The sequence below is a fragment of the Alternaria postmessia genome (assembly GCF_024291825.1).
Source record: "Alternaria postmessia strain BMP 2775 chromosome Unknown scaffold_98, whole genome shotgun sequence".
Lineage (NCBI taxonomy): Eukaryota > Fungi > Ascomycota > Dothideomycetes > Pleosporales > Pleosporaceae > Alternaria > Alternaria postmessia.
In genome coordinates, this window is record NW_026260171.1 from 1 (window position 1) to 24703 (window position 24703).

The 24703-nt window shown below is 50.8% G+C and overlaps 9 protein-coding genes and 1 non-coding gene across 10 annotated transcripts; 2 read left to right on the top strand and 8 right to left on the bottom strand.

The window, feature by feature from the left end:
* Nucleotides 1–824: 824 nt before the first annotated feature.
* On the bottom strand, nucleotides 825–1994 carry J4E82_009692 (uncharacterized protein; the record flags this gene model as incomplete). Its single annotated transcript, XM_051735915.1, has 1 exon — nucleotides 825–1994. One exon carries the CDS (start codon nucleotides 1992–1994, stop codon nucleotides 825–827), a length of 1170 nt encoding a protein of 389 aa, XP_051584296.1.
* Nucleotides 1995–2628: 634 nt separating this feature from the next.
* On the bottom strand, nucleotides 2629–4367 carry J4E82_009693 (uncharacterized protein; the record flags this gene model as incomplete). Its single annotated transcript, XM_051735916.1, has 4 exons — nucleotides 2629–3072; nucleotides 3125–4017; nucleotides 4068–4164; nucleotides 4224–4367. The coding sequence occupies 4 exons, from the start codon at nucleotides 4365–4367 to the stop codon at nucleotides 2629–2631; spliced, it is 1578 nt and encodes a 525-aa protein (XP_051584297.1).
* A 2269-nt stretch (nucleotides 4368–6636) lies between these two features.
* Nucleotides 6637–6719, bottom strand: J4E82_009694. Its single transcript has one exon. It is a non-coding gene; the product is annotated as a tRNA-Thr (tRNA).
* A 138-nt stretch (nucleotides 6720–6857) lies between these two features.
* J4E82_009695 (uncharacterized protein) lies at nucleotides 6858–8075 on the bottom strand (the record flags this gene model as incomplete). Its single annotated transcript, XM_051735917.1, has 1 exon — nucleotides 6858–8075. The coding sequence occupies one exon, from the start codon at nucleotides 8073–8075 to the stop codon at nucleotides 6858–6860; it is 1218 nt and encodes a 405-aa protein (XP_051584298.1).
* A 562-nt stretch (nucleotides 8076–8637) lies between these two features.
* On the bottom strand, nucleotides 8638–10427 carry J4E82_009696 (uncharacterized protein; the record flags this gene model as incomplete). The annotated part of the gene is made up of 3 exons (XM_051735918.1): nucleotides 8638–8886; nucleotides 8949–10272; nucleotides 10423–10427. The coding sequence occupies 3 exons, from the start codon at nucleotides 10425–10427 to the stop codon at nucleotides 8638–8640; spliced, it is 1578 nt and encodes a 525-aa protein (XP_051584299.1).
* A 1077-nt stretch (nucleotides 10428–11504) lies between these two features.
* Nucleotides 11505–12797, top strand: J4E82_009697 (uncharacterized protein; the record flags this gene model as incomplete). Its single annotated transcript, XM_051735919.1, has 6 exons — nucleotides 11505–11630; nucleotides 11683–11765; nucleotides 11816–11996; nucleotides 12046–12514; nucleotides 12563–12703; nucleotides 12757–12797. 6 exons carry the CDS (start codon nucleotides 11505–11507, stop codon nucleotides 12795–12797), a joined length of 1041 nt encoding a protein of 346 aa, XP_051584300.1.
* Nucleotides 12798–12965: 168 nt separating this feature from the next.
* Nucleotides 12966–14762, bottom strand: J4E82_009698 (uncharacterized protein; the record flags this gene model as incomplete). Its single annotated transcript, XM_051735920.1, has 1 exon — nucleotides 12966–14762. One exon carries the CDS (start codon nucleotides 14760–14762, stop codon nucleotides 12966–12968), a length of 1797 nt encoding a protein of 598 aa, XP_051584301.1.
* Nucleotides 14763–17220: 2458 nt separating this feature from the next.
* Nucleotides 17221–18583, bottom strand: J4E82_009699 (uncharacterized protein; the record flags this gene model as incomplete). Its single annotated transcript, XM_051735921.1, has 2 exons — nucleotides 17221–18394; nucleotides 18453–18583. 2 exons carry the CDS (start codon nucleotides 18581–18583, stop codon nucleotides 17221–17223), a joined length of 1305 nt encoding a protein of 434 aa, XP_051584302.1.
* A 654-nt stretch (nucleotides 18584–19237) lies between these two features.
* J4E82_009700 (uncharacterized protein) lies at nucleotides 19238–21238 on the top strand (the record flags this gene model as incomplete). The annotated part of the gene is made up of 6 exons (XM_051735922.1): nucleotides 19238–19386; nucleotides 19437–19536; nucleotides 19587–19870; nucleotides 19931–20259; nucleotides 20311–20571; nucleotides 20622–21238. 6 exons carry the CDS (start codon nucleotides 19238–19240, stop codon nucleotides 21236–21238), a joined length of 1740 nt encoding a protein of 579 aa, XP_051584303.1.
* Nucleotides 21239–21413: 175 nt separating this feature from the next.
* On the bottom strand, nucleotides 21414–24353 carry J4E82_009701 (uncharacterized protein; the record flags this gene model as incomplete). The annotated part of the gene is made up of 2 exons (XM_051735923.1): nucleotides 21414–22959; nucleotides 23008–24353. The coding sequence occupies 2 exons, from the start codon at nucleotides 24351–24353 to the stop codon at nucleotides 21414–21416; spliced, it is 2892 nt and encodes a 963-aa protein (XP_051584304.1).
* Nucleotides 24354–24703: the final 350 nt, after the last annotated feature.

Here is a 24703-nt window from a genome sequence, read left to right on the forward strand (position 1 = left end):
CAGTTTAAGAGCTCTAAACTGAACTGACTGATAAGACGAGAGCTCTAAACTGACACTGAACTGACTGCCAAGCAATCAGTCAGTCAGTCAGTCTCATCAGTTTGGATTGATTGTTAGCAACTCTGGTCACGATATGCAAGTTGCTTCAATACGATAGAAGCAATAATAAAGACAAGCATCTCACCAGCGGCACTCACAGCAACAACCATGCACTTGATGCCATTCATCGTAGCTGGCGGTATTGCCACAACCTCCTTCTCTCCAGGGTCCCCGAAGACCGCTACTAGCACACTTGTACCTCCAGCATCTTCGATGACGACCCTACCAAGTGTTTTTTTCGATGCCGATGCCTAAACTATCCTTGAACATGGGTCACGGTCCTGTTGTCTTTTCACGAACCAGTGCGACAGTGCCAACATCTACATCTACCCCAACTGTTGTCGAACGTGGAACCGATCCTTGCCTCGAATCAACAAGCCGTCAATTAGAATGTACTGGAAAGACAACTAAGAAAGCCGACAACAAGCAGCCAGCGACCTCTGCTCAGTAGCTGTCGAATCAGTGACCGGAATCATACGAACAGCCTACAGCGTAGCAGGATTGGAATTCGACAGGGTCCGAACTTTATACGATGTATGAGCTTCCAAACTGGCCGGTAGTGCCGACAAGATCTCACATGCATCGTAGTAACCGAGGGTTCGACGTCGTCTAAACACTCCACAATACACGAAGGAAGACGAGAATAGGATACCAAAAGAGAGTAGAGGGATAGTTGGATTTAAGGAACGAATAACATGAATGGTCCAAGAAACGTTTGACTCTCATCAAGCGGATCCTGAGCCTGTCTTGTTGTACAGCCAGTCCAGTTCCGGCCAGGCAGCTCTTATCTCGTTTGTGCCGCTTAGAATACCTTCACCTTTCCCCAATAGATAACCTTGGAAGCTTTTCACAAGTGTCCGCGTAATCTTGATCATCCTATCCGCACTGACTGCTCCCTCACCACCTGAGATTCCGAGTCCCTGCTTCAATACAATCAGATCGGAGAAGTCAGTGTGATTAGACTTCCCTCCAATGTTTATTTCTTTTGCCCATGTCGATTGCTGAGCATCGAAGTCTGCAAACTGTAGATCACCTTTGTGATATGCCGAACTCAAGATCAAGCTGGGTATGCGTAGGTCTGCAGAAGAGTCGTTTGCAGCAGCAGGGCCCCAGAGACTTCCGTCCATGTTTAAAGCGCCGAGGATTCGATGCTTGCGTTTGGATGTGTGCTTACGTTCGTATAAGATCTGACTGAGTGCTGCAGAGCCGCCGAGCGAGTGACCGAAGAAAGAGAAGTGTGTAAGGTTGAGGGGTATCGACAGATGTTTCGAGAGAGCGGGCATGGCCTCGAGGACTGCGTCTGCATCCGTGAGGCGGTATTCGTGCACGCGCTGTAAGAGCTGAAATCCTTCTTCTGTGTTTACATCATAATCGAATGGCAACCCTGGGATGCCGGTGCCGTCGGGTAGCTGGAGGTACGGTTGCTCGTATGGATGATCCATGGTCACTACTGAGTATCCATGGGACACTAGATCGGAGATGAGGGCATGGAACACCTGAGATGGCGGTCCAGCGAAGGGCGGGCTAAAGATGAGTGTAGGTAGGTTCAATCCTTTCCATTCTTTCCAAGAGAGTGACTCGGCTTTGTAAGCTGTACGGGCGGTGACGTTGCGAAATGAACCCTCGGGGAGTCCGTAATATGTATCGTAAAGACTAGAAAGTCCACTCCAGATGTACTTCGATGGTGAAGCCTTTTGTTTGGTCGGATAAAAGATGCTGAGTAGAATAGAAGTCCCAGTGCCATTGGGTGCCACAGGGTCGTCCAAAGTGATCTTTGGTAAAAGGTGTGCTTTAGAGCCGACGCTGAACAAGCCTGTTGGGGGAGGAAGAACAAAGCTGTCTGAAAACGCAACGATGCTCGCTACGCTTGCGATTATGAGAGCACGAAACCTCATATTGATCGTGTCTGATGGAAGTTCAATATTGGAGAGCTTGCAAAATTGAGCAAAATGGTCATTATGATATTCTTGGGTAGATAAATCTGAACTGCTGCCTTGGCGATGAGCTGAAACCGATTAGCTGGGTAAGGCGACCATCAGTCCGACATGTCGGTTATGGAGCTTCCGCATTCGAGCAAGTCTGCCTTTACACCTAGTCCTCATTCAGCAATGAATGTCGTACAAGCCGCAAGAACGATAAACAAGCTTATGGGTACTGGTGGACACATGAACGATGCGGGCAAGCTGCGTACCACAGCAACCTGTCCTGCGGTAGCCCTCCACGCTTCTGGTATTTGACACTTTACGAACCATTTAGCGATCCGTTCAGCTCCTGTTTATTTGAAGTCTATTCAACTTCAAGCGTGTTCTGCGCAGCTATGCATGGGTGACAGACGTGAGAGGTTACCAACGTGGTGCACAGGAGGATCTGCACCGCCCCACTTGACTCTCTCGAAAGAGCCGTCCGTACCCAGAGGTCGGCCAAAACACTACGCATAGCAAGAACTAAACTTCGAAACAGGGTCATTTCTTCATGCGCAATCCATTGCTCTTGACGCTAGTTGGCTGACCGGCATACTGACGTTCACGATTATGCCTCCAACTCCGCCACGACCTTGACCTTCACTCCGTCGCTTTTCAGATCTGTCATCCCCAAAAAGCAATCGTAAGTCGTCAACACATCTCTGCTCTCAACGGTATCATAGATCTCGAACTGGAACTTTCTCCAAATCATCGCCAGACCAAGGTATAGCTCCGACGTCGCCAAGTTCATGCCCAAACAATTCCGACTCCCACGCCCAAAAGCGAAGAGATAACGCGTAAGTTTGGGATTATCGATCCAACGTTCTGGGCGAAAGGCGAAGGGGTCGGGATATATGGTGGGATCCATGTGAAGAAGGTAGGGAGATTGCGTAACGGGAGTTCCTTTGGGGATCGTATACTGCGCGTATGTGAGGTCTTCGCCAGTAGCGATGCGGGGTTGACGGGAAGAAACGCCGTGGGCGCAACGTAGGCCTTCGTTTATCACCGCGGTCTCAATGGCATGTTAGCATATCTGGTCGTGTTGTATAGAGAAGGTGGCTTACTAGGTAGGGCAAAGCTTCCAACTGCCGGAGTAAGACCTCGTGATTCACCGTTGGCATCACTGTCTCTAGCTCCCGTCTAAGTTTCTCGCCTATCTCTGGATTCTTGATCAGGTAGTAGGTAGTGACTGCCATAGTCCGTGATGTTGTCTCTGTTCCTGCACCGAGAATGACGCTTGCATCCGCCATCAACCTTACTGGATGCTTCTCTTTCTCGGGAAGTTTACAACCAACATCATCCCTTATGTCATGAAATATAGTTCGCCTAAGATCCTTTGTTTCGTTTACACCATCTTCTCGATTCATTATGCGCTCGATTCTGCCCAGGATTTGGTAAAGGTAGCCATTCAATTTTCCCGCCCCAGCGTCCAACTTCGCAGCTATGTGCGGCGGCAGGTCGAGAAGGAAGTTGAAAATCGTGGGGAACTGGCGAGCGAATGGTACTAACTGCATCCCGTCGTGGAAGATGGTCAGCCAGTCTTTACCATAGTCATCATTGTCTAAGGTCTTCATTGACTCGCCGAAGCAGTATTCAGAAATGACATCCATAGCGAAGGCGGCATATGCATCATTGAGGTTCACAATGCCAGCGTGCGGACCCTGCTTTTCCATTTCACCTTCGAAACGACGTAGGAGCTTCTTTATGTTGTTCACGACGAGCCCTTCAAGAGCCTGAACAGAGCGCTTGCTGAAGAAGGGGGATACAGCATTTCGTCGCATCCTATGCTTATCGTGGTCCATCGTTTCCAGTATGGCGCCCGCCCAGACCTTGGAGCCGGTGTGATGCGACCAGCTACAACGGTCACGCTTATGGTTGGCGCCGGACGCGTAGATGGTGTCCATATAGTCTGCATCGTGGATATGAACCTGCAGAGGGTTGATACGGATGATGGGTCCTGTCAATATTGTGAGAACGACAAATCAAGTGATGGCGATGAAGATTTACCATATTCCTCGTGTAGCTGTTTGATCTTCCAGAGGTACTGGAACCTATGCGGATAGATCTCATAGTAGAACTCGTACCAGAAGGTGAATGCTGCCAACTACATATCGTCAGTTTCATAATGAAGGTTTTCACTTGGTAGAACCGTGGGATTTGAACCTTTGGCCCAGGAATCTTGGACAGGGGATGGAAATACACCCGATATATGCCTATGGCTAGCCAGTACAGTAGCCATATACAGAACAAAGACGCGACGACCGTCTTCAATCCGATCTGACGAGATAGCTCCGAGAGGTGATCCATTGTGGATGGGAAAATAGACTTGCTGTGGACGAGATTGCAGCCCGAGTGGGGTCCTGCAAGCTATATGTACACATATCGTGGATGTTCTAGACATAGGGTGGGACAGCGCCATGGGGCGTTAAGTATACCATTAGCTCTCGCGTCAGCGTTATGGGCGGGGCTGGATGTCCGGCGCGTCATAAAGCTGTAAACGGCTAGCGCTTATCGTGAGGCTGAGACACTACGCAGCCAATGGGGCCAATCATGAGAGATGGGAACCCACAGATGAATAGACGGAGAACTGTTTGTTGTAAGTACTGTGGAGGTTCTTTGTCTCGCTTGTATTATTTTGTACTGTAAGATACTCTTTGCACGCCAAAGGTTCGCGTGGATTCGGGGTCTTCTAGTTCAAATGTCGACCAAAGCAACGGCATCACTCTCTTGTCGTTGGTCTTTGGTAACGACTGAGCCACCGGACTAGTCCACATCAAGCCCGGAGGAAGGACTAGACATATACCGACGCCATGATCACGGTGTGAATCTCGTAAGGCTATGAGTGGAGGATGTGACGACTTATGTGACTCCTTTCAGCCTGTTCACTTGGATTTTAGTACATCTTTTTCGCAAGGAAGAACAGGTAGTACTCACGTTGAGCACATGAATGATTCCAACGAGGTTTTCATCCATAGATTCGACATAATATGACCAGATATTCTCGAGTGGTGGTAGCATAAACGTTATCCCAATCTTGATGTTGACGGTGACTTCGGTGCCTGTCATTCGTTGCATCTCCTTGCTCCGGCTGAGGAACACCTCTCACAAGCAACAGCCTCGAAAGACGTCTGGCCCTCGAGACAAAGCGTGGACCGAACGATAAGCGGACCACATACCACTTATCATAGCAAGGGTAGACTCGACCATATCAGCGGTTGGGCGCCTATCTGCCTCTGCTTCCATTATCAAGCCTACCAGTCTTAGAGTATAATGGTCAATAATTGTCTTGTCGTCAGGTTCTGCCCGATCCTGATCAAGAAGCCAGGCTTTCACACGGTCCAAATTCGACTGGAAAGATTTGTCGTTCTTATACCTGATCTCCGTACTAAGTTCTAGGGTATACCCAATACAGAGTATCATGATCTCGAAGAAGATGCAACCCATCGAGAATATATCTGCTGCACGTCCACTCGGTTCGAAACCCGTAACTTCCGGCGCGAAATACTTTGGCGTGCCTCGTTCTCCGTTGTCCGTAACACTGGAACTTAGTACCGAGAAGTCTGTTGCCGTACCAAAGTCTGTTAGCCATAGTCCGTCTTTTGAAAGCACGATATTAGACGGCTTTAGATCTTTATGCTTGATGTCGGATTGATGAAGATATGCCACTGCGCTGGACATGCAGCCAATCGTCCTCCTTAGAAAAGCCACCGCTAAGTCACGAGCCAATGTTGTTGTTACGTATTCAACTGGGATGCCAAGTGCTTGAAGTCTTGCCTCTCGTTCCTCTGTTTGTTCCGTCCAGTCTGCAAACCTGAGAGGCATCCATTCTCCCGACTGAACCCGCTTCTGTAGCCAATCGACGTCCTCGAGAAAGCTGGCCAGGTCACAAGTCGCGACTGGCCACAACAATAATCCGAGAAATTGGCCGTGCGTATAGGTACCCATCAGCCGAATGATATGACGATGCGAAAGTTTCTTGATGACCTCAATCTCCCGTCTTTCTTCTTCGCCTATTTTGCGACGACAGTATTTGCGCTTCCAAGCGAGCTTGACGCCATTGCAGCTCGTCTCGTACACTCCGCCATGTATGCCATACCCGAGGAATTTGCCTTGTGTGAGAGGAAGCACATCGGACTTAATGTAATCAACGTGAGAAGTACCGCGGCCAGACCAGTCTAGCGGTACTCCATCGATTGTTTCGCAAGGACGCTGTTCAGTAATGTTTGGTGGGCCAGATGACCGGGAAAAAGCTTGAGTGAGGCGATTGAAGGCTGACATTGGGGGTTTGGTATTGAAGTTCTGTCAGTGAGGCAGAAGGTCGACACAATAATCGACGAGGCTGTGAGCTGTCTCACGGCGTGACAATGTGTGTTGTTCTTCGCCTGCGGGGTCTCCAAGCCACAATATGCAGACTAGGGTAGCAGTCTTACCCAATCATCGATCTTAGAAGGTATGCACCTAGTGTTCTTGTCTAGGTATCGCATTTGGCTTAGTGCAGACTGGTGCTGTGCATCCACTGTCGGAAGCCATGGTGCTTCGTGAAAGAGGCAAAAAGGAAAGTCAAGATAGAACCTGCAGCTCAATTCCAGGATCGAACTGGAGATCTTCGCATACCATAGAAGCTACGAGTGCGACGCCTTGCCACTTGGCCAATTGAGCCCGAGTTATTACCGACGGCGGATTGACAGATGATATACACAGTCGTTGAGAGTGAGGAAACCAGAGCAGGGCCAGCTTCACTAGAGATTCCGAGGTGTGAATGTCTACACGCTACGTAGGCAGCAAACAAAGCTACCCTCATCCAGAAGCCTCGCGTTGATTGCGGATGCTCGTCTTGTCCACATTACTGATCAACGCGTCTCTCCATTCTTGGTCTTTGAGTATGCTCCGTACCCTGGCCTCCAACCAGTCGGTGTTTCCCCAGAAACCCCAGCTGGCCTGGAAGCGCAACCAGTCCACGAGGGCAGTCTCCCAATGTCGCACGAAGATGGACCAGGTGTACTCTTGTTTGCCGACCTCTACCAGTCTCTTCCAATATCGCTCCAACAACTGCCTTTCGCCTTCTTGCATGGATAGCTCCGATGGGATATGCCGATCGGCAACGAGCATGTTCAGTGGAACGGAGCAGGTGAAGAACTTTGCTAGATCGCAGACTCCAAGGCCAAGTCCAACATATTGGAAGTCGTAGAACGCGACCTCTTCGCCGGAGCTACTTGTGAACATGTTTCCAGACTTCACGTCACCATGTATAAGAGTTTGATAACCTTCGATTGGTGTCCAACCGACAGCTTTCGGCGAGAGGAACGCAGCTGCTATTTCGGATATGGAGACATCTTCACCATCAACCCAATCAGTTAGTGGTTCGTTCCATTCTGAGTCGTAATCTGCCGCCAGGCTGTCATACTCCTTCCGGCGCGTCGCCAAATACGTATATCCACCGTTCAGCCAGACCGACTTGTTCGACGCGTCTTGTCCGTCGCGCTTCACCTCCTCAAGTGGGGGCAGTACGAGCGAAGAAGAGTCCAGAGACTTGACGCGAGACCACCAGAAGCCATGGAACCCAGACAACCAGTCCAGCGCTGTATGAGCCTGGATTGTCGTGAGCACGTTGCGCTTCTCTCCAGCCACGGGATACTGTTGCCGGAGATCGCTCAACAGCATTGCAGTCATTGAGGTCCCATCAGTATTGTGCTTGTTGATGCTAGCCAGGCATTTCGCGACCGGTAATGTTGCTGGCAACTGTAGGGCGAGGTGGCTATAAAAGTATTGTTCGACTTGGTAGCTCAAGATTTTTCGAGAGTGACCTTCGTCATTGGCCTTGGTCGGTGGGGGATTGACGAGCTTCAGTATGTAGGGTTTCGGCGCATCTTGCGAGCCTATTGGATTAGCTAACACGCGACATATCTCGCCGTAGCCGGCCCAGAGTGATTGGATGGTTTGTAGGGAGTGCAGCTGCAGCCCATTCTCAGCAAGAAGAGCCGATGCTACTTCATCTGGCGATATTCGAGCAGGCATTGGATTTGTTGACGGTCGCAGCCGAGCGTACAGAAAGGGCAACAGGAAGACTGAGATGCACGGAATCAGGAGGTAGGCGATAGTTCGCTGGGTACGTGTGATCATCCGAACGGCGGAGAGTCGAAAGTAGCGAATGTGTATGGCATGGACACAGTCAGACGTCTAGCATTGGCGGTCTAGATCGCAGTCTGAGGGGCACGTCAAAAGTCAATGTGCCGACGACGTGACGCGACACGTTAGTCATGCGTAGCTTACATAAGTGTCACTTCTGAATCAGGATCCAGTCGATACTTATCTTGCTCGTCTTGTAGCCTCTCCATATCGACACTTTTCGAGCGATCTCCAAGCCTCTCGCAATTAAACCCCCAAAAAGCTGTCATCATTTTCGAGAGGCTATCTCTGACTGAAGCTCTAAACAACAGCGCCGACTGAGCATTGACAGAAGTCCAGGCTCGTGAAACAATCACATATGGCCCGGTAGGGCTATTTTCATTGATCAGAATGGTAAGATTAATATCTTCTATTAACAAGAAATTTAGGTACGGCCACAGTGCTGATCAAGCTACAGCAAATACTGGAAGTAGATGTTCTCCTTGTCAGTCATATCCTGCAGACCGTTCTCGCCATGAACTTCGGCACCAGCCTCGTGAAAATGACCGCTCATCGAATAGTCGATAGGATCTCTAGGAAGACCGGCCGCTTCACGCTGATCGCACTTCTTCTTCTGCATCCAGGTAATCAGGACAATTTGAGCGATGACGACACCCCAAAGAATGCACCAGATTGCCAAGATACCCTTGAGAGCATTGACCTAGAAAGACGTATGGTTAGCGACGAGCTTCGACCTGAACGTTGGAACAGGGTATTACTTACGTATTGCGGCGCGAACTTCGCATCGAAGATGTAAGGGGTGATGATGTTGCCAATAGAGTTGCCAGCGTTGAATGAGGTATAGTAGATAGCCTTCTTGGTCTGTCCGGCACAGTTGGCACCCATCCAGGAGATGAGAAGAGGGTTAATTGCATATACGAAGGCGATCAAGTAGTAGCCTGCAAGTAGACCGCCCTTGTTGGAGGGGGTTTTCGGAAGCGCCACCAGCAAAGCGACACCGACAATGACGATGGTGACAAGGCCGAGCAAGAAGGGGGACTTGCGCTTGAATCGGTATGCCAGATATGACGCAGCAAGGATGGACACAAACTGAAGTGCTCCAAAGGGCATATTCAGTAGAACGGCTTCATCCGCATTGAACCCGGCCAGGTTCTTGAGGATGATGGAACCAAAGACCGAGGAGACTGAAGCGCCCGCGTTGACGGCAATAACCATAATCATGTACAGCCAGTACTTGAGTTCAGTAACAGCCTCAATGACGTGCTTCCAGTTGAACTTGTGCGAGACAATACCCTGTTGATTGGCCTTCAATCGGTCGACGGCCTTCAGGCGATCCTCTGGCGACAAGAATCGAGCCTCTCCAGGACTGTCGTGGGCCCACCAGTATGTGATGAGGCCGATAGCGATGGTCAGGAGTCCGAAGAAAAGGTAGACGATCTGATACCGGTAAAGCGTAGATGAGTGGATGCGACCGAAGCCATAGACGATGGGTGCACTAATCAGGGTGCTAAGACCATAGCAGCTGTACCAACAAGCTACGCGGAATGGCTGCTCGGAACGCCTGTAAAACGCAATGGTGATCATCGAGAACAGCGGAATGACTGCAGCCTCAAATGCACCGAGGAAGAAACGCGATGCGAGCAACCCGGCGTAGTTCCTGGAACCACCAAGACCGCCGGCAACTGAGATACCCCAGCAGGTAATGATGACGGGTAGGACGTGGCGGTATCGAAGCTTGACAAGTATCCATGCCGCCAAGGGTTGCACACCGAGTTGCGCGTAGTATCCAATGTTGCCGATGTTTGAGTACTCGTTGCCACTAAGATGCGCGTCTTCTTTGAGACCATAAACAGCTGTTAATCCGATGATTCCCTTGTCAGCCGATTGCAGGAAGTAAACCATGCAAAGAAGCGATAACATCCAAATGTCCGTCTTGCGGAGAATGCGTTTGTTGTCTGCGTCGGAACAGAGGTGAGCATCGCTTAGGCCTGTCTCCTTGCCCTCCTCGTAAGCCACGGCGTGGTCAATTGAGGTATCGGAAATGTGCTCCGCCTCATGAGCGCTCGGCTTCTCGACTGTAGCCATACTGCAAAATCAGTCGTCACAAAGATGGAGTGAAGAGGTGATCCGGGGATGGGGTGCAGTCTGGGGTATCAGTCTGGGGTAGGCGTTTATATGCTTTCATTAACGCGACGCCAGGGACGCCAGCGGGAGCCGGTTCAACGGCGCAGCGGACGACATTTTTCCTCCAACGACTCTGCGCGCACTAGAGGGAGTATTACTGGAATTGCGCCTGCTCGCGAGCTGTGCTTACTCCGGAGCATGCGAGATTGTTGTAGCCAATGAGCCGGCCTAAGGAGACACCTTGACAGCAACCGGCTAAATCGATACACGGAGAGGCACTCGTGATACGCCAATCGTCCGTAGGAAGGTCGCGCTGTGACCTGGACTAACGGCTCGGACTTCAAGAGACCGAGGGTGGTATCAGGGCTTGTTGAAAGTGAGTTGGGCTCGTACCATTTGACCCAGATGCGTTGTGTTGTGTGGGGGAGAGCCAGGCGTATGGTCAGCATGTGTCTATTGCTCTATTGTATAGCAGCAGAATCCATCGTGTGGCGACCTGTCCATTCCCCCGGAATCGTCGTAGCACCGGGACGGTCAGAGCTTAGTGCATGAGCTGGTGCTACTAAAGCTGCCAGCGCTCATCAACCGGTGGATGTGAAACTGTTCATTGACTCGACTTTATGCTCAACCTTCTTTGACGTTAAGAACAAGACTCTGTGGAGCGAACAAGACTTTCTTGACCAGAGGACAAGCTTCTGGCCAAGAGCGTCCAAGGTGGCAATCCCCGGATCCCACAAACGCCACGGTTGGAGTCATTAACCGCGTTACGTCATCATTCCCCAAAACTTCCACCAACAGTGAGCCTGCCCTAGCGCCACGAAACCCTCCAATGTCTACACGCGATACAATCTGTTTGAAACAACAACTCGAGTTCAGGAGAAATTATATGGGCGCGATGTTCGATATTGTAACACGAAAGTCGGGGGAACGAGTCGCTTCACGATAGTCAGCGGAGTCGGAATCACGACCCCACATATGCGGCTCCACCATCTCTCGAAAATGCGGGGTAAACGTCATAGTAATTAGGAACGTCGCGGATGTGCTGGGAAGCATCGAGAAAGATCCATCGAAGCATTGCAATTTTTGTGACCCACGTACTGAACAATAACAAGGATCCGGCGCCAAATTAACATGACCGACCCCAGAAACAACACTGCAAGTCAGCGCTTGACGCAAATCAAAGACTTTCTCACCATGAATAAGACCGCGACTACCATACCCTGGGACCCGGATTCTACCAAATTTCCGACAAGAAAAGAGCTGCCACAGATCCCTGGTGCTCCGCCGGAAGCTGCTTGGGTTTGGGGCGACAACGACTACGTGCGTGCGACCAGACTCTAAGCTTATCGCGAACTATACTCACCAACGTCAGATCGGTCGTCTCAATCTCTTGACACCCACACGTGTGGCAGCGGCTGCAAAAGAGATCAGAAGCGGCGAGATCGTGCCTGTAAAGTGCGTGTCGGTCTGATGCATCTCGCGCGCTTCAGCTAATTGCGATGCAGCTTGCCTCTCAACGTGCCGAACGTGCCGGCATTTGGCCGCGAACCCTTCCAACATGAGATTAAGACCCTGGCGGAAGGACTTGCTTACGATGATATTTACCACATGAACACACAATCCGGTACCCAATGGGACGGTTTCCGACACTTTGCTCACATGGCTAGCGGTTCATTCTACAATGGCGTATGTGCAAGATTCGTGTCTTTGAAGAAGCTACTAACAGATGACGCAGACTAAAGGAAGCGATATCACGGGACCTAACGCAAATCACAAATGCTCAATCCATTACTGGGCTGAGCACGGTGTTGCAGGACGGGGTGTTTTACTGGACTATCGCGGATACGCGCACAAGAAAGGCATCAACTATGACCCCTTTGACTACTACCCTATCTCATGGCAGGACCTTTATCAATGCGGCCAGGATCAAGGAGTAGATATCCGTCCAGCAGCTCAGGGTGGCGATATCAAGCCTGGAGACATGCTATTCATTCGTAGTGGTTGGAAGGAAGCGTACGACAATAAGAGCGACGAAGACCGAACCAAGGCTGCGCTACGTCACGGCAGCGGTAAGGACGGCGAAGACGGTCCGCGGTTTGCTGGAGTGAGCCAGGAAGAGAAGATTCTCGACTGGCTTCACGACTCCTACTTCGCATTGGTTGCTGGTGATGCACCTGCTTTTGAGGCGTGGCCTACACACGAGAGTAAGTTCTCTCGATTTCTCATTGAACAGCTTTGACTGACATCTCTAGATTACCATCTTCACGAGTACATCCTTGCTCTTTGGGGAATGCCACTCGGCGAGATGCTTGACCTTGAGAAGCTTGCGCAGACGTGCCGCGAGAAGAACAGGTGGTTCTTTTTCTTCACCTCTGCGCCAGCCAACTGCCCTGGTACGTAATCCACACGTGTTATGTGGCTATTCAATATACTAATCATGCGACAGGCGGCGTCAGCTCACATGTGAACGGCACCGCAATTTTCTGAGTGATGCAACAGCACTTGGACATCATATTGGACCTAAGTACACTATTGAAGATCTATGAGAATGATCGAGTAGCCCATTTCACAAACTAGTCTCTTTTATGCGACCACACCAGATAAAGCCTTCCCCAGCTAAGATCATACCAATCGCAAAACACATGAGAATACCCACTACATTGTAATCTTTTCCTTCAAAATTCCAGACCTAGATTCTGGAAATGATCCGGGACATGTGGCGCGCTTCTTCCAGCGTGTGCTCTCTGGTGAAGTGGCCTGTGCGCACGCGTGGTTTCCAGGCGGAACAGCAGTCGCGTCTAAGGGTATTGACTCAAAGTCTCCCTCACTCTTTACGAAGGGCATCGCGTTATCGTAAGCAGATGCTTCACTCTTCTTATCTTCTGTCGGTACCTCAGCGTACTGATTGTTTTCGATCGTGCTACCAGGGTCCTCGACAGGCATGTCTGTTGGTGGCGGCGGCGGCGGCTCGCATGTTGGTGGGGCGACCTTCACCTCATCGACAGTGCCATCAGCCCGCGCGGTCCCGAACATGGACGAAGACCCAAAGTTGGGGTGGGTTTCTGGATTCTCCCTTTCTGGCGCGGGAGCACCGTACGTCCAATCAACCTGCTCCGATGCAACCCCTTCAACTCTTTGGTCTGAAGGTTCCATCCAGATGCTGGTAGTAGGTGAGTAATCATCGACCTGGTCGTGAAGCGCTCGATGCGCCTCCGCTCTTCGCGCCTCCCAATCAACTGTCGCAATACTGTACTTGATAGAATCTGCGGCAGCCTTTTCAGCCTCTCGACTCGCTTTTTCACGACGATACTTGTAGCGTCCTTGGCTCATTGCCTCTGCTTGCCTATTTCTATCCCTGTAGCACTCTACTGACTTCGGATGTGTATGATACTGACAACCAGATGACGATGAATGTCTCGCGATGTGCGATAGGCGTCGCGTGGCCGTATCGAGTGCAGCGCAGATGAAGAACTCTGGCAAACTATGCGGATCGACGTCCTCAAAGCCTCTGGTACTATTATCAACCCAGCGATCAACCAGGAAATGCTGCAGCATCATCGGTACGTGGTGTCGCTTCTCGCCAAACAGATGCGAAATCGTATCGACATCCGGACGCACACCCTTCACTATCTTCTCTTCCAGAAGATCCATTACTCGGTCAACGAACTCGGTGTCCTCTAGCATGTACCCATGTATCGCTGCATTCATCAGTGGCCGGCATGCGATCCACGTATGCTGCGGATTGATGCCATCCGTATCAAAGTTGATATCGCGATAACGCGTCGGAATGATGCCAGTGTGTCGCCACAGTCGATGTAGTTCCGCTGCATCTGAGTCAATGTTTCGGCGTTTGAGCAGTGACACTAAGTCATCGCCATCGTTCCCTGGCATACGAACCAAACGTCTCGTCAAGTACCATGACTCCGGATCCTGTCGGCCGCATAGCACACTTACCATGGGTGGCATAGGTGTCTCTACAAGCTTGTCTCGGACTGATCCTGGTGCGGAAGTCCGTGACTGTTGCGTGTTGGACGATTCTTCGTTGAGGTACTCTGACCGCATCGGTCCTTGCACGTTTGTGTCAACTTCGTCGATAACGTCAAGGTCTCTGGGCAAGTTTCCACCTTCGAGAAGTGTGTGGTATGGATCTTGCCTTATTTGCTCTTCGATGTCTGCTCTACGGCGGGGCTTCTGATTGGTATCCTGAGTATGCTCACTTCCATAGAAGATCTGGTCCACCTTCTTGTTCTTCTGTCTTCTTAGACTAGAAATCGGAATTTTGCTGGGAGAAGGCAACAGTTGTGACTTCTCAGGAGCCAGATATCCTTCTAGGTTGACTCCTGGAAAGCTGGTGGAAATGCGTGGAGGCATGCTGACACGCTCGAGCCGTCTCTGTATAGCGCGCTTGTCTGATGAGGACATCTTCTCAGCGAAGATGTTTTCCAATCTCATTTGTGAAGCCGGTAACTGTCTTGGTTGAGCCTGGTGAGATTGATCTTCTGGTTTTTAATCGTGTGCTGGCGTTGTGTAATGTGGACAACTATGCTGGGGCACGAGCGGTCATATGGATTAATATTATCGTGAAGGGCTCATGCGTTTATCATCAACACATCTGTCACATTACCGGTACCAAACAGACATACTGATCATCTCCCCCTGTGATCAACCGTGACTGGAGGCGGTCAATCATCGGAGCATGGAGAGTATTCACTCGCAGTCATCCTTCTAATAGCGTAGATGGTGAGCTTGCAGCAAATTCAACAAACCTCGGGCTCGCGCATTATGTCGCAACCACTTTCGCGATTCTGTACCATTAAATTTTACAGTCAAAGCTTTGACGAGGAGTCGCGATGGTTCTGGGTGTCTCAATCTTCAAGTCAGTAACGTTCGTACTTGCAGGCCGAACAACACTCTCGGAGCATTGCCCAACAGAGCACATCGACGTGAATTACGCTATAGCCGAACGTTCGCCGTATCTTCAAATCTACCTCCCACAACACGTGCGAGATGATCGACCTTTACTACCCATTCAGCTTGGCGACGTAGATCCCGCTGGCTTCAAGCTCTACATCGAGTGGCTCGCCAACGGCTTCGTCAGTTGCTCAAATCAGAGATCAATGCGTCTTGACTCCTGCATCGACCTCATCTACGCGCACATCGTCGGTTCAACATTCTCGCAACCGCACTTCCAAGACTATATCATCGATACGATAGCTTCCGTTCTCGATCCAGCACAAGCTTTCGATCAAGGGATTCTCGAATTGCTGTTCTTGGAAAAGCACGCGTCAAGCGTGCTGAGACAATTCATCACCGACAAGATGTTTGGGCACGATAGACGAATGCTGGGCATGATGAGAAATTCTGTGGAGGATATTGTGACCGCACACAGTGATGTCAAAGGCTGTGAATATCATATACATCAAGACGGGATATGCTATAAATAAGTAAAGGCTGACGAGGGTAAAGACATCGCTGGGGATCTTAAGGTACCCGGAAAGAAGTGGAGTGTTGATGACGACCAGGAATTGAATGCGATGGCTGCACAATACTCGGGTGGAAGTAATAAGATATCCGCTGTCACAACGGAAAAAATGTCCCATATCCCGCCAAAATCGACAAAGACTGTAAATACCAAGCATCGCAGCTTCATGGATAAGCATCAAGATCGAAACCATACTCGCGCATGGCAGTCGAAAAGGCCATCTTTGCACATCACACTCTCATCAAAGCTGCACCATCAAGCCCATACAGTCCTTCCCAGCAGCCTCCTTAGTCCGCCTCCCTCACTTCAAGCGTTGAATGCCGATGTAGACATCGATAAACCATTACCGCCTACACCATCGCCACATCAATCACCCTTGCCGCTATCTTTCAGTTTCCCTGAACTAATGTTCAGAGACATGTATACCTTTGATGAAGGAGCCCTTCAAATACCCAGCACTCAAGACCTAGTACTCGAGTGTCTTGGACGTCTTTCACCAACACTATCTCGCACTCTTACTCAAGATCTAATGGAGGAGGACACCGCTCGCTCGGCCTCTTACGGCTTTAGACCCATCGATCCACCACGCAACTACACATCGCCAACTACGTCAACAGAGTCTTTTGTTCCTGCAGCAACTCAGGCCTTGCCTTCACCACCCACCTCTGATGACTCTGCAACTCACTCTTTTGCATCCGAAGAGGACATCCCCTTATCTCTCCGCCCCGGTTTTACACTGCACACTTACAATGCAGCATCAAACTTAACTTTCGCCTCTTTGCCAACACCAGAGTTTACAATCCAGAGTCCACGCAATTCATCTTCGCAGAATGAACGACTCCACAACGCCGCGTCTTGCGTACCGTTGCTACCCGATACCGAGGCTCGAACCATCATCCCTCGGTCCCCAAGTCCACACACCCCAATACCGCCAGTCCAGCGACCTTATCATATATCCGCCACCTCTCCCTCCCTTCCACATTTCCGCCCGCTGATTAAACGAAAGCCTGCACCATCGTGCGGAACAGACTGGCTAGGGCAACAGTACACGTTATTTGCGCTACAAGGAACGCAAGGGTTTGGCTTGAGAAAAGGTGATCAGAAGAATGTGAGGAGAAGTCGGTTTATGGAGATATTGGGCAGTGTTGGGAAGATGGATGGAGACGGTAGGAAGTGATAGGGTCACAATACGAGCTGGGATGTCAATGAAAAGACTTGTTCGCTACAAAAGTATCGCAACTCATTCGACCAACGTTGAATGTTGACGTTGCGTTCCATTGGCTATAGTACAGAATGCTCTCCTTTTGGCCCAATATTATCTCTAATCCATACTGGTATAATCTCCCCTTGTAATTGTACCGAGCGTTTAATCCAATGCGCCGTGTTTATACAATGTATCCAATACAGTTGAGACCGCTGTGCGCATGCTTATGCATGCAGTGTATCCTTGAAACCGGTATCCGCATCTGCAGCTTTGCCATCCTCCTTGAACTCCCAAGCCAGGAATTTCCAGTTGAGTTCGCTCGGTCGCCAGAACAATCCATTCTTCAGTCCGCTGCCCGCTGACGAAGAGTCACCAGGGCCATCTGCCGTCATGCCGCCAGTGTATGGCATGCGCTTGCTGAAGATGCAGCGGCGGAAGCGCGAGTGTAGAATGGCCATGGAGCACATGACGCAGGGCTCGTTGGTGAGGTAGATGTCGAGGTCGACGCACAGGTAGCCGCTCGATGAGATGTTGTCTTTCTCGTAGTAAAGCTTCTCAAGGCCGGTGAGGGGATTGTCGCAGAAGAGGGAGCGGTCGAGGTATGCGGGGTCGGTGCCAGCAACGCGGAGTCGCTTCTTCGCTACCATGGCGATGGCGCGGTGGACGGCGTGGGCCATGACGTTGCCAGTGCCGGTGGCCGGTTCGGCGGTGCCGGTGAAGGATCTCCAGCGACAGTCGCCTGCGACAGCGACGATTTCTGGTGTGCTCCTTGTGCGGTCGACCACGACGACGCCAATCTTCTCACCCAGGCACTGCTCTGATATCTGCTCGCCAGCGGCTCGTGCCAGGGCTAGCCAGTTGCCCGCCTCGGGTTGTATCTCCTCCTGGTTGCGCTGTACGAGACTTGGATGCGGACCGTAGGGGTTGGTGTTCTTGTACGAGATGGGCCAGTACTTGTCGCTCCATTCCGTAGCCTGCTCGGCAGATATGGGTGCTAGCGACGGGACCGTCACGTAGAAGATACGAGGCGGTGCAGTCTTGCCGTCGAAAGGCGGACAGGTACGTATGATAGCTGCGAGGTTGGCGTGGGCAATATGGCGCGTCGGACACAAGAGGAAGTAGCGAACTAGATCAAAATCTTCAGTAACAGTCACACCATGAGCAGCCTCACTGCCATCAACGGCCGAGGACGAGGACGCAGAAAGGGAAGCAGAGGGCGCTGGGGCAGCAGAGGAAGATAATAATGCAGAGGCAGGATCATCTTCTTCACCTCTGGGGAACCTCGCGGGCGGGTAGAACTGTTTCTGCAGATGCGGCGGCAGGTACTTGAACTGCACTACGCGTCGCAGATGAGAGATTTCCGACGTCTTGAAGTCTGGGAGGGCTGCTTGCACGGCACTGGCGAGGTCCAAGGTTAGCAGAGATCAAGCTGGTGCACCAGGAGTGAATGCCTCACTCCTTGATAACATTGGCAAATTTGGCCGGCACCTCGACGACATAGACGCTGTGAGTCTCTAGGCTGGCGCGCACCTCGTCTTTGGTTCTGAGGGGGACAAGACGCCCTGCGAGGGGACGTGGGCTGCTCATAGCATAGCCTGGTGGGTGGATTAGTCTAAGTGCGTCGGAAAAGTTTACTATGCGTCGGATATGGGCTAAGAGGTTCGGTATTGAGTCGAGCGTTGGGATGTTGGAGTGGTGGAGGGTGACGGTCGCGCAAAAGATGTGCACAACAAAAGTCTCAGGGTCCAGCGGGGCGGTCCTGCTTAACTCCGACCTTCCCTTCCTCTTCCACCCTCACCAACTCCTCTCCTGGCGCCTTTGAGTAACGACAACATGTCGCGATGGAAACTCCAGCTATGGAGTCATGAGAAGAAGAGAAGGAACACATCTCGGGGTGATGCAGGCGACAACCGAGTCGTAGGCGCACCTCCCCGCATCACATTACAGCGAAGGGGCGCCAATCATCACCCAACCTGGGGCCCCGCATGCATACATCCCGCCCATTCGGTAAACTTCATCCAAACAGGCCGCCAGAGTCGCTCATCCCCCAGCATCCTGATCTGCCGATATGTATGGCGTTGGAGGACGACGTCGCTACCGCTCATCTCCATGTCAAAATGCCCAGGCCAAGCATCCGCTGCGCGGTGCCCCACTGTAGTATATATCTGATCATATTGAATATAGACCTTGCCCTCTCTCGCCTCTTTTCTCGTAGCAACTTGTCATCTAGCGTGAGCAGTCATGGACAGTAAAACGGGAGCTACTCATATTGAGGCCACTCACGCCCGCGAAGCTCACATCGTCCCCATCGATCAGGAAGCCAACGATGATATCCATCATGTCAATCTCTCCTGGCGGTCATGGATGGTCGTCTTTTGCTGTTGTTTCGCGTACGTTCACTAAAGCTAGGATCTATGGACTTGACTAACATCCTACGCAGCGTCATGTCGCAAGTCTTTGTAGTAGTGGCTGCGGGATCAGTCTTGTCTTTCATCATTCGTGAGCTTGGGCAACCTGCTATTGCGAGCTGGATCATACAGGTATGATCGCTATAGCTCGAGTGTGTAGTCTGAATTCTGACGTTGTCTAGGGTCCTCTCCTTATGCAATCGGTCCTCTCTCCTCCCGTCGGTCGCTTGTCAGATGTCCTAGATCGCAAACTGTTCGCTACTGTACCTCCACTAATCGCTTGTGTCGGTGCTATCATTTGCGCGAAAGCGACAAGTATGTCCATGTTGATTGGCGGTGGCATTCTCATCGGAACGACGCTTGCGACCATCTCCATCGTTCAGTCAATACCTTCGGAGATTCTACCATTGAAGTACCGACCTCTAGCAAATGGATTGGCAGGAGTCGCGGGAGTTCTGGGCGGCACGTAAGTCTTGAGTTTGCAAATAAGAACACGGTAAGGCGCAAGATACTGACATGTTCGCAGTGTCGGAAGTCTAGCAGCCGGCGCTGTTACCAATCTCAGCGCTTCTGGCTGGCGCTACATCTTCTGGATTCAAGTCGGACTACATGGCATCACATCCATCGGTCTATTCGCGTTCTACTGGCCTAAGAAACGCACCGACTATCCTAGAATGAGCTTCAAAGAATGGATGTGGGCTTGCGATCCTATCGGCTCTCTTCTACTCGTTGCTGCTGCTACATTGATGCTTTTGGCGCTCAACTGGGCAGGCGGAGCGTATCCGTGGAGCAATCCGCACGTTTGTGCCAATCTCGTTGTTGGTATCGTTCTGTTCATTGCATTCTGTCTCTATGGTAATGACTCTCTCATGGAGCAATCCAGAGCTGAAGGCTAACGTAACTCAGAGTGGAAGGGTCGATCTGACGGTATCGTCGCGCACGTTTTCTTCTCTACTGGGCCAAACTTCTGGCTATCGACGTTTGCTTTCGCGATCGAAGGTTGGATCTACTACTCTGCCATTAATGCCGTTACACCACAGCTCATCCTCAACGTTGGGTTTGAGGATAACTCGTGGGATATCGCCATCCGCCAGTTGTCCTACAAGATTGCGTCAATCATCACTTCGTTGGGTGTGACATGGTATGCGACAAAGTTCAAAGATCTGAGTAAGCAAAATTGTCTTCTTCACCAATACAACAACTAACACCATTTACAGAAACGCCACTGGCTGTCACATTCGCCATCATGTTCATCGCATCCATATGTTTCGCCTTCATCAGACCTAGCTGGGGTACCGAACAAATCATCTTCACAGCCTTGACAGGCATAGGGTGCTCTGGCCCACTCACACTCCTCGTCGCTTGCATCCAATTCACAGCACCTCACGCCTTCCTGTCAACAGCTACCGGTCTTGCCTTCTCCGCACGAGCCATCGGTGGCGCCTTCGGTACCGCCGTCATCTACGCCATCGTCAACTCTCGCATTGCTTCGCATCTCGCCAGGGATGTTGGATCTGCCGCCATCGCAGCTGGTTTACCCGAGTCATCAGTACCTGCACTCTTGAAAGGTATGAAAGGCAGCTCAGTGACCAAGTTCAGAGGGGCAGGTGTGCCTGACATGAATGAAACTGTCATCAAGGCTGCCTGGGATGCAAGCCATTGGTCTTACGCGCATGCTTACAGACTGGGTTATTGGAGTGTGGTGCCGTTCGTGGCGCTCGCGACGGTTGCTGTGATTTCAATGAAGGGAATTAAGCACTTGATGACTGAGCATGTTGAAGCGACTGTTGAGCACGAGAGTGAGGATGAAGGGAAAGGGCTTGGTAAGGCTTAGACAGAGTTTGAATATGTAGTACTGGAAGAACGGAGAACGTTTTAGACGACGCCAAATGCAGTTCTCAAACTCAGCATCCTGGTTACAACCTTACGTATCGCTTTTCCCCATGAATCTTCCAGCTTTCTGTGGAAAAGGGAAAACATGTTCAGTCTTTATCTGACGCAAACGTATCTCACTGACTATGGAGTGAGTCAGGCCGGTTATTCAAGCTTATCTCTGAATCGACACCACGCTCCAGAAGATACTCAGCGACATGGAGATTCTGCGCCCGTTTGGCAAGATCATATGCGGTCGATCCATTTGAGTCGACATAGTCGACGTTTGCCCCAGCATCAAGCAACATCTTGACTACAGGGATAGAGTTTTCTGTATAATGAGAGCACACCATCATGAGAGGAGAACCCTGCGAAGTGCCACCAGGGAGGTTGGGATCAGCGCCGGCTTCAAGTAGGACTCGAACACAATCTACTGACTGGAGACATGCCGCGTCCCACAAGGCTGTCGCATGTAAACTCTCATCGCGTTCGTTGACATCAACGCCGGCCGCTATGAGAAACTGGACCATCTTAATATTCTCATTTAGGACTGCAATACTCATCAGTGTCGTCGAATCCAGACTTCCCGTGTTATGGAAGGTCCTATCAGCGCCCGCGTCGAGTAAAACCTGGACAACCTCGGCCTGCCCCAATTCCACAGCGCTACTGATGGGCGTATCATGGTATAAGCTTTGTAGATTGATCACTGCGCCTCTGTCTAAAAGGAGTCTGACAATAGCGACGTGACCATTTTTCGCGGCAATGTGCAGAGCGGTACACCCTGGGGAATGATGATGACGTTCGTCAGTACGCTCTTCCATGGAAGACCCGTGTTTAAGCAACTGCTCAACAGCAGCTTTGCTTCCCGTCTCTGCGGCAACAAGAAGGGGTGTTCGGCCATATAGATCTCTTCGGCCTGGATCGAATCCTCGCTGGAGCAGTGCGACAATAGCGTTCTTGAGATTAAATTCAGCTGCCAAGTGAAGTCCAGTGGTCCATGGCTCGTTGTTCTCGCTAAAACTCTTAAATACGGAGTCAACAGGTCGCCAATAATGGTCCGCATAAAAAGAACTGTACTCAAGAGCGATTTCTTGTGTAAGGAAGTCGACCACTCGCTCCAAACTTGATGGAGCTCGGCGAGCATGATGACCCCAGTTTCTCGCAGCGTAGGCGTACCAAGCACTATCCTCTGTAGAATCCAACTGCGCCGGGTAAGTGTAACGGTTCAGACACAGGTATGATATGCAAACGTCTGCTATCATGGCTTCTGCGCCCGGAAACCACCGGTCTAGTGTACGCTCGAGGTACTCTTGCGTCGTGTAGTGAACAAGTCGAATGATGTCGCCATCATCATCTATCGTAACTAGGCCTAGGCATGATGCTAAAATATCTTCAATATCCGGGTAATTGTCAGGGTCCAGTTCAAGCTCACCGACCTCAACGCCCATCGCCTCTTGAAGTTCCAGGGTCGAGAGTGGCTCTCTGGCGCAAGTGAGGAAAGCGAGAGCTTGCTTTGCTAGCTCCGTCTGTTCGGCCATTTGGCCTTCAATCCTTTCCATTGCAGAATCATACGCAGAATCATAAGCATCAGTACCAGTAGGAAGCTTGTCCAAGGCAACACGAACTGCCTTCGGTGATCTCTTGCCGAGTAGAGAATCAAGATGTAGCTTGGCCAAGAGAAACCTAGGACTTTATCAATAGGGTACGGAGATCGGAAGCAAGAAGACTTACATTCCACGAACCGCCTCCACAATTCTAGAGATGATTTCCTCTTGCAATTCCGCTTTATTGCGCACGAAGCCTGGCAGGCGTGACATGTTCTCGGAGAGGTATCTCCGCACATCATCCCTATCTGCTTGAATCTCTATTATGGATGCTGCCTTGAACTTCTCAACGATCTCAGGTATGAAGCGTGATGTGACTAGTAGGTTGATACCACACGTGTTTTGAAGTTCTTGGATTCTCGACAGTAACGCTATGCGACAACCATGTGACGCAGAGCATTCGTCGAGAGCATCTATAACGATGAAGACCCTGGAGTAAATCGATGCCACCAGTTGTAGAGTTTTGGCCATAGCCTCTATCCGGTCCGAAGATCCCTTTTGACTGTCGTAAAGTTCTTCAATATATTTTGGCAGCGACGCTCGTGGTTCCACGAGTTGTCGCAAGAGACCCGACAGTAGGGCATCTAACGTCTGCTCGTCCTGGCGTCTGTAGTTGCAGAACAGATGAGCCAAGCCGATTGTGTTATCGCTACCATATCGCTCCCACAAATCGGCGTTGATGATGGAGGCCGACACTGTCTTTTCTGCGCCTGGAATGCCAGGGCAGAACAGGGTACGATTGCTGGTGCCGAGCCAGTCTTGGTAGACTTGTGAGTGCAGGAGCCATCCGCCAGTGCCAGCTTGTCGCCGACTGATAGCATCTCGCTGTTGTGAAGCATGGTCAATAGGTGTCAACCAATCCAAAATTCTCTGACGCTTTTCCGTAGCTTCTTTCGTATCATGACGCTCATGTAGCTTGTCGAGCCCTTCCTGAACGCCATTCTGAGTGATCTGGATGTTCTGCAGGCCCCCACTAAGACTCTTTAAAGTCGAAATAGTTGTTCCCCTATCCAGTTTTAAGAAGTCCTTCAACTCCCTCAGATCCTGTTCGTTGCGCTTAGAGCGAGCGTTGGTTTCAATAAGTAGTCGTGTTGTATTTCCATCAAGAGCTAGGGAAAGCATTCCCATCTCACTGTCAATTGCCTCCACCAGCGTTCTCACATCCTTTTCTTTGAACGGCCATTGCAGCCTCTCGCGAACCCCATCTCGAGAGGATAAAGCAACAGCTGTCAGACTCAATGCTTCGTGAAGACGCACTAGAGGAGCAGAGAGTAGTTCCAGGGTTTGAGTCCATTCTTCGACTTCTTCGGAGTCCGCTGCTTCATCTTGCAGCTGCAGTAACAGGCTACTGCAGCCTCGGATCTTCGACCGAAGGCGTGCTTTCTCGTCCTTGGCACCCGACACAGCGATGATGTATTTGATGACTTTTTCGCACAGCTGGGCCACTGCTATGATGCTGGCGGTCGTCTCCATGTGTGTATTGAAAGATTAGTGTGATGTTCAGAGTGAAATGGCATGGGATGCGGGGGTTGACAGGACTCCAATCAGGCAAAGGTGACGAGGCTGTGCTGCGCTGCAGCTGCAGGCAGCGAGCGCACTCATCTCATACAAGGAAAAGACCTAGACAGCTACAGAAATAACAAGCTCTACTTTACAGCCTGTATCATCTCCTGGAAAGAAAACATGTGAAGATGAATTTTCATTCAGCTACATCGATGCGGTGTGACGTTAAGTGTTGGTGAGTTTTCAACAAGCAGAGATCTAAGGATGGAAGTCATGGACATAGACCGCCGTGCACGTGCACCCGCGTTCGGCGCCAAGCT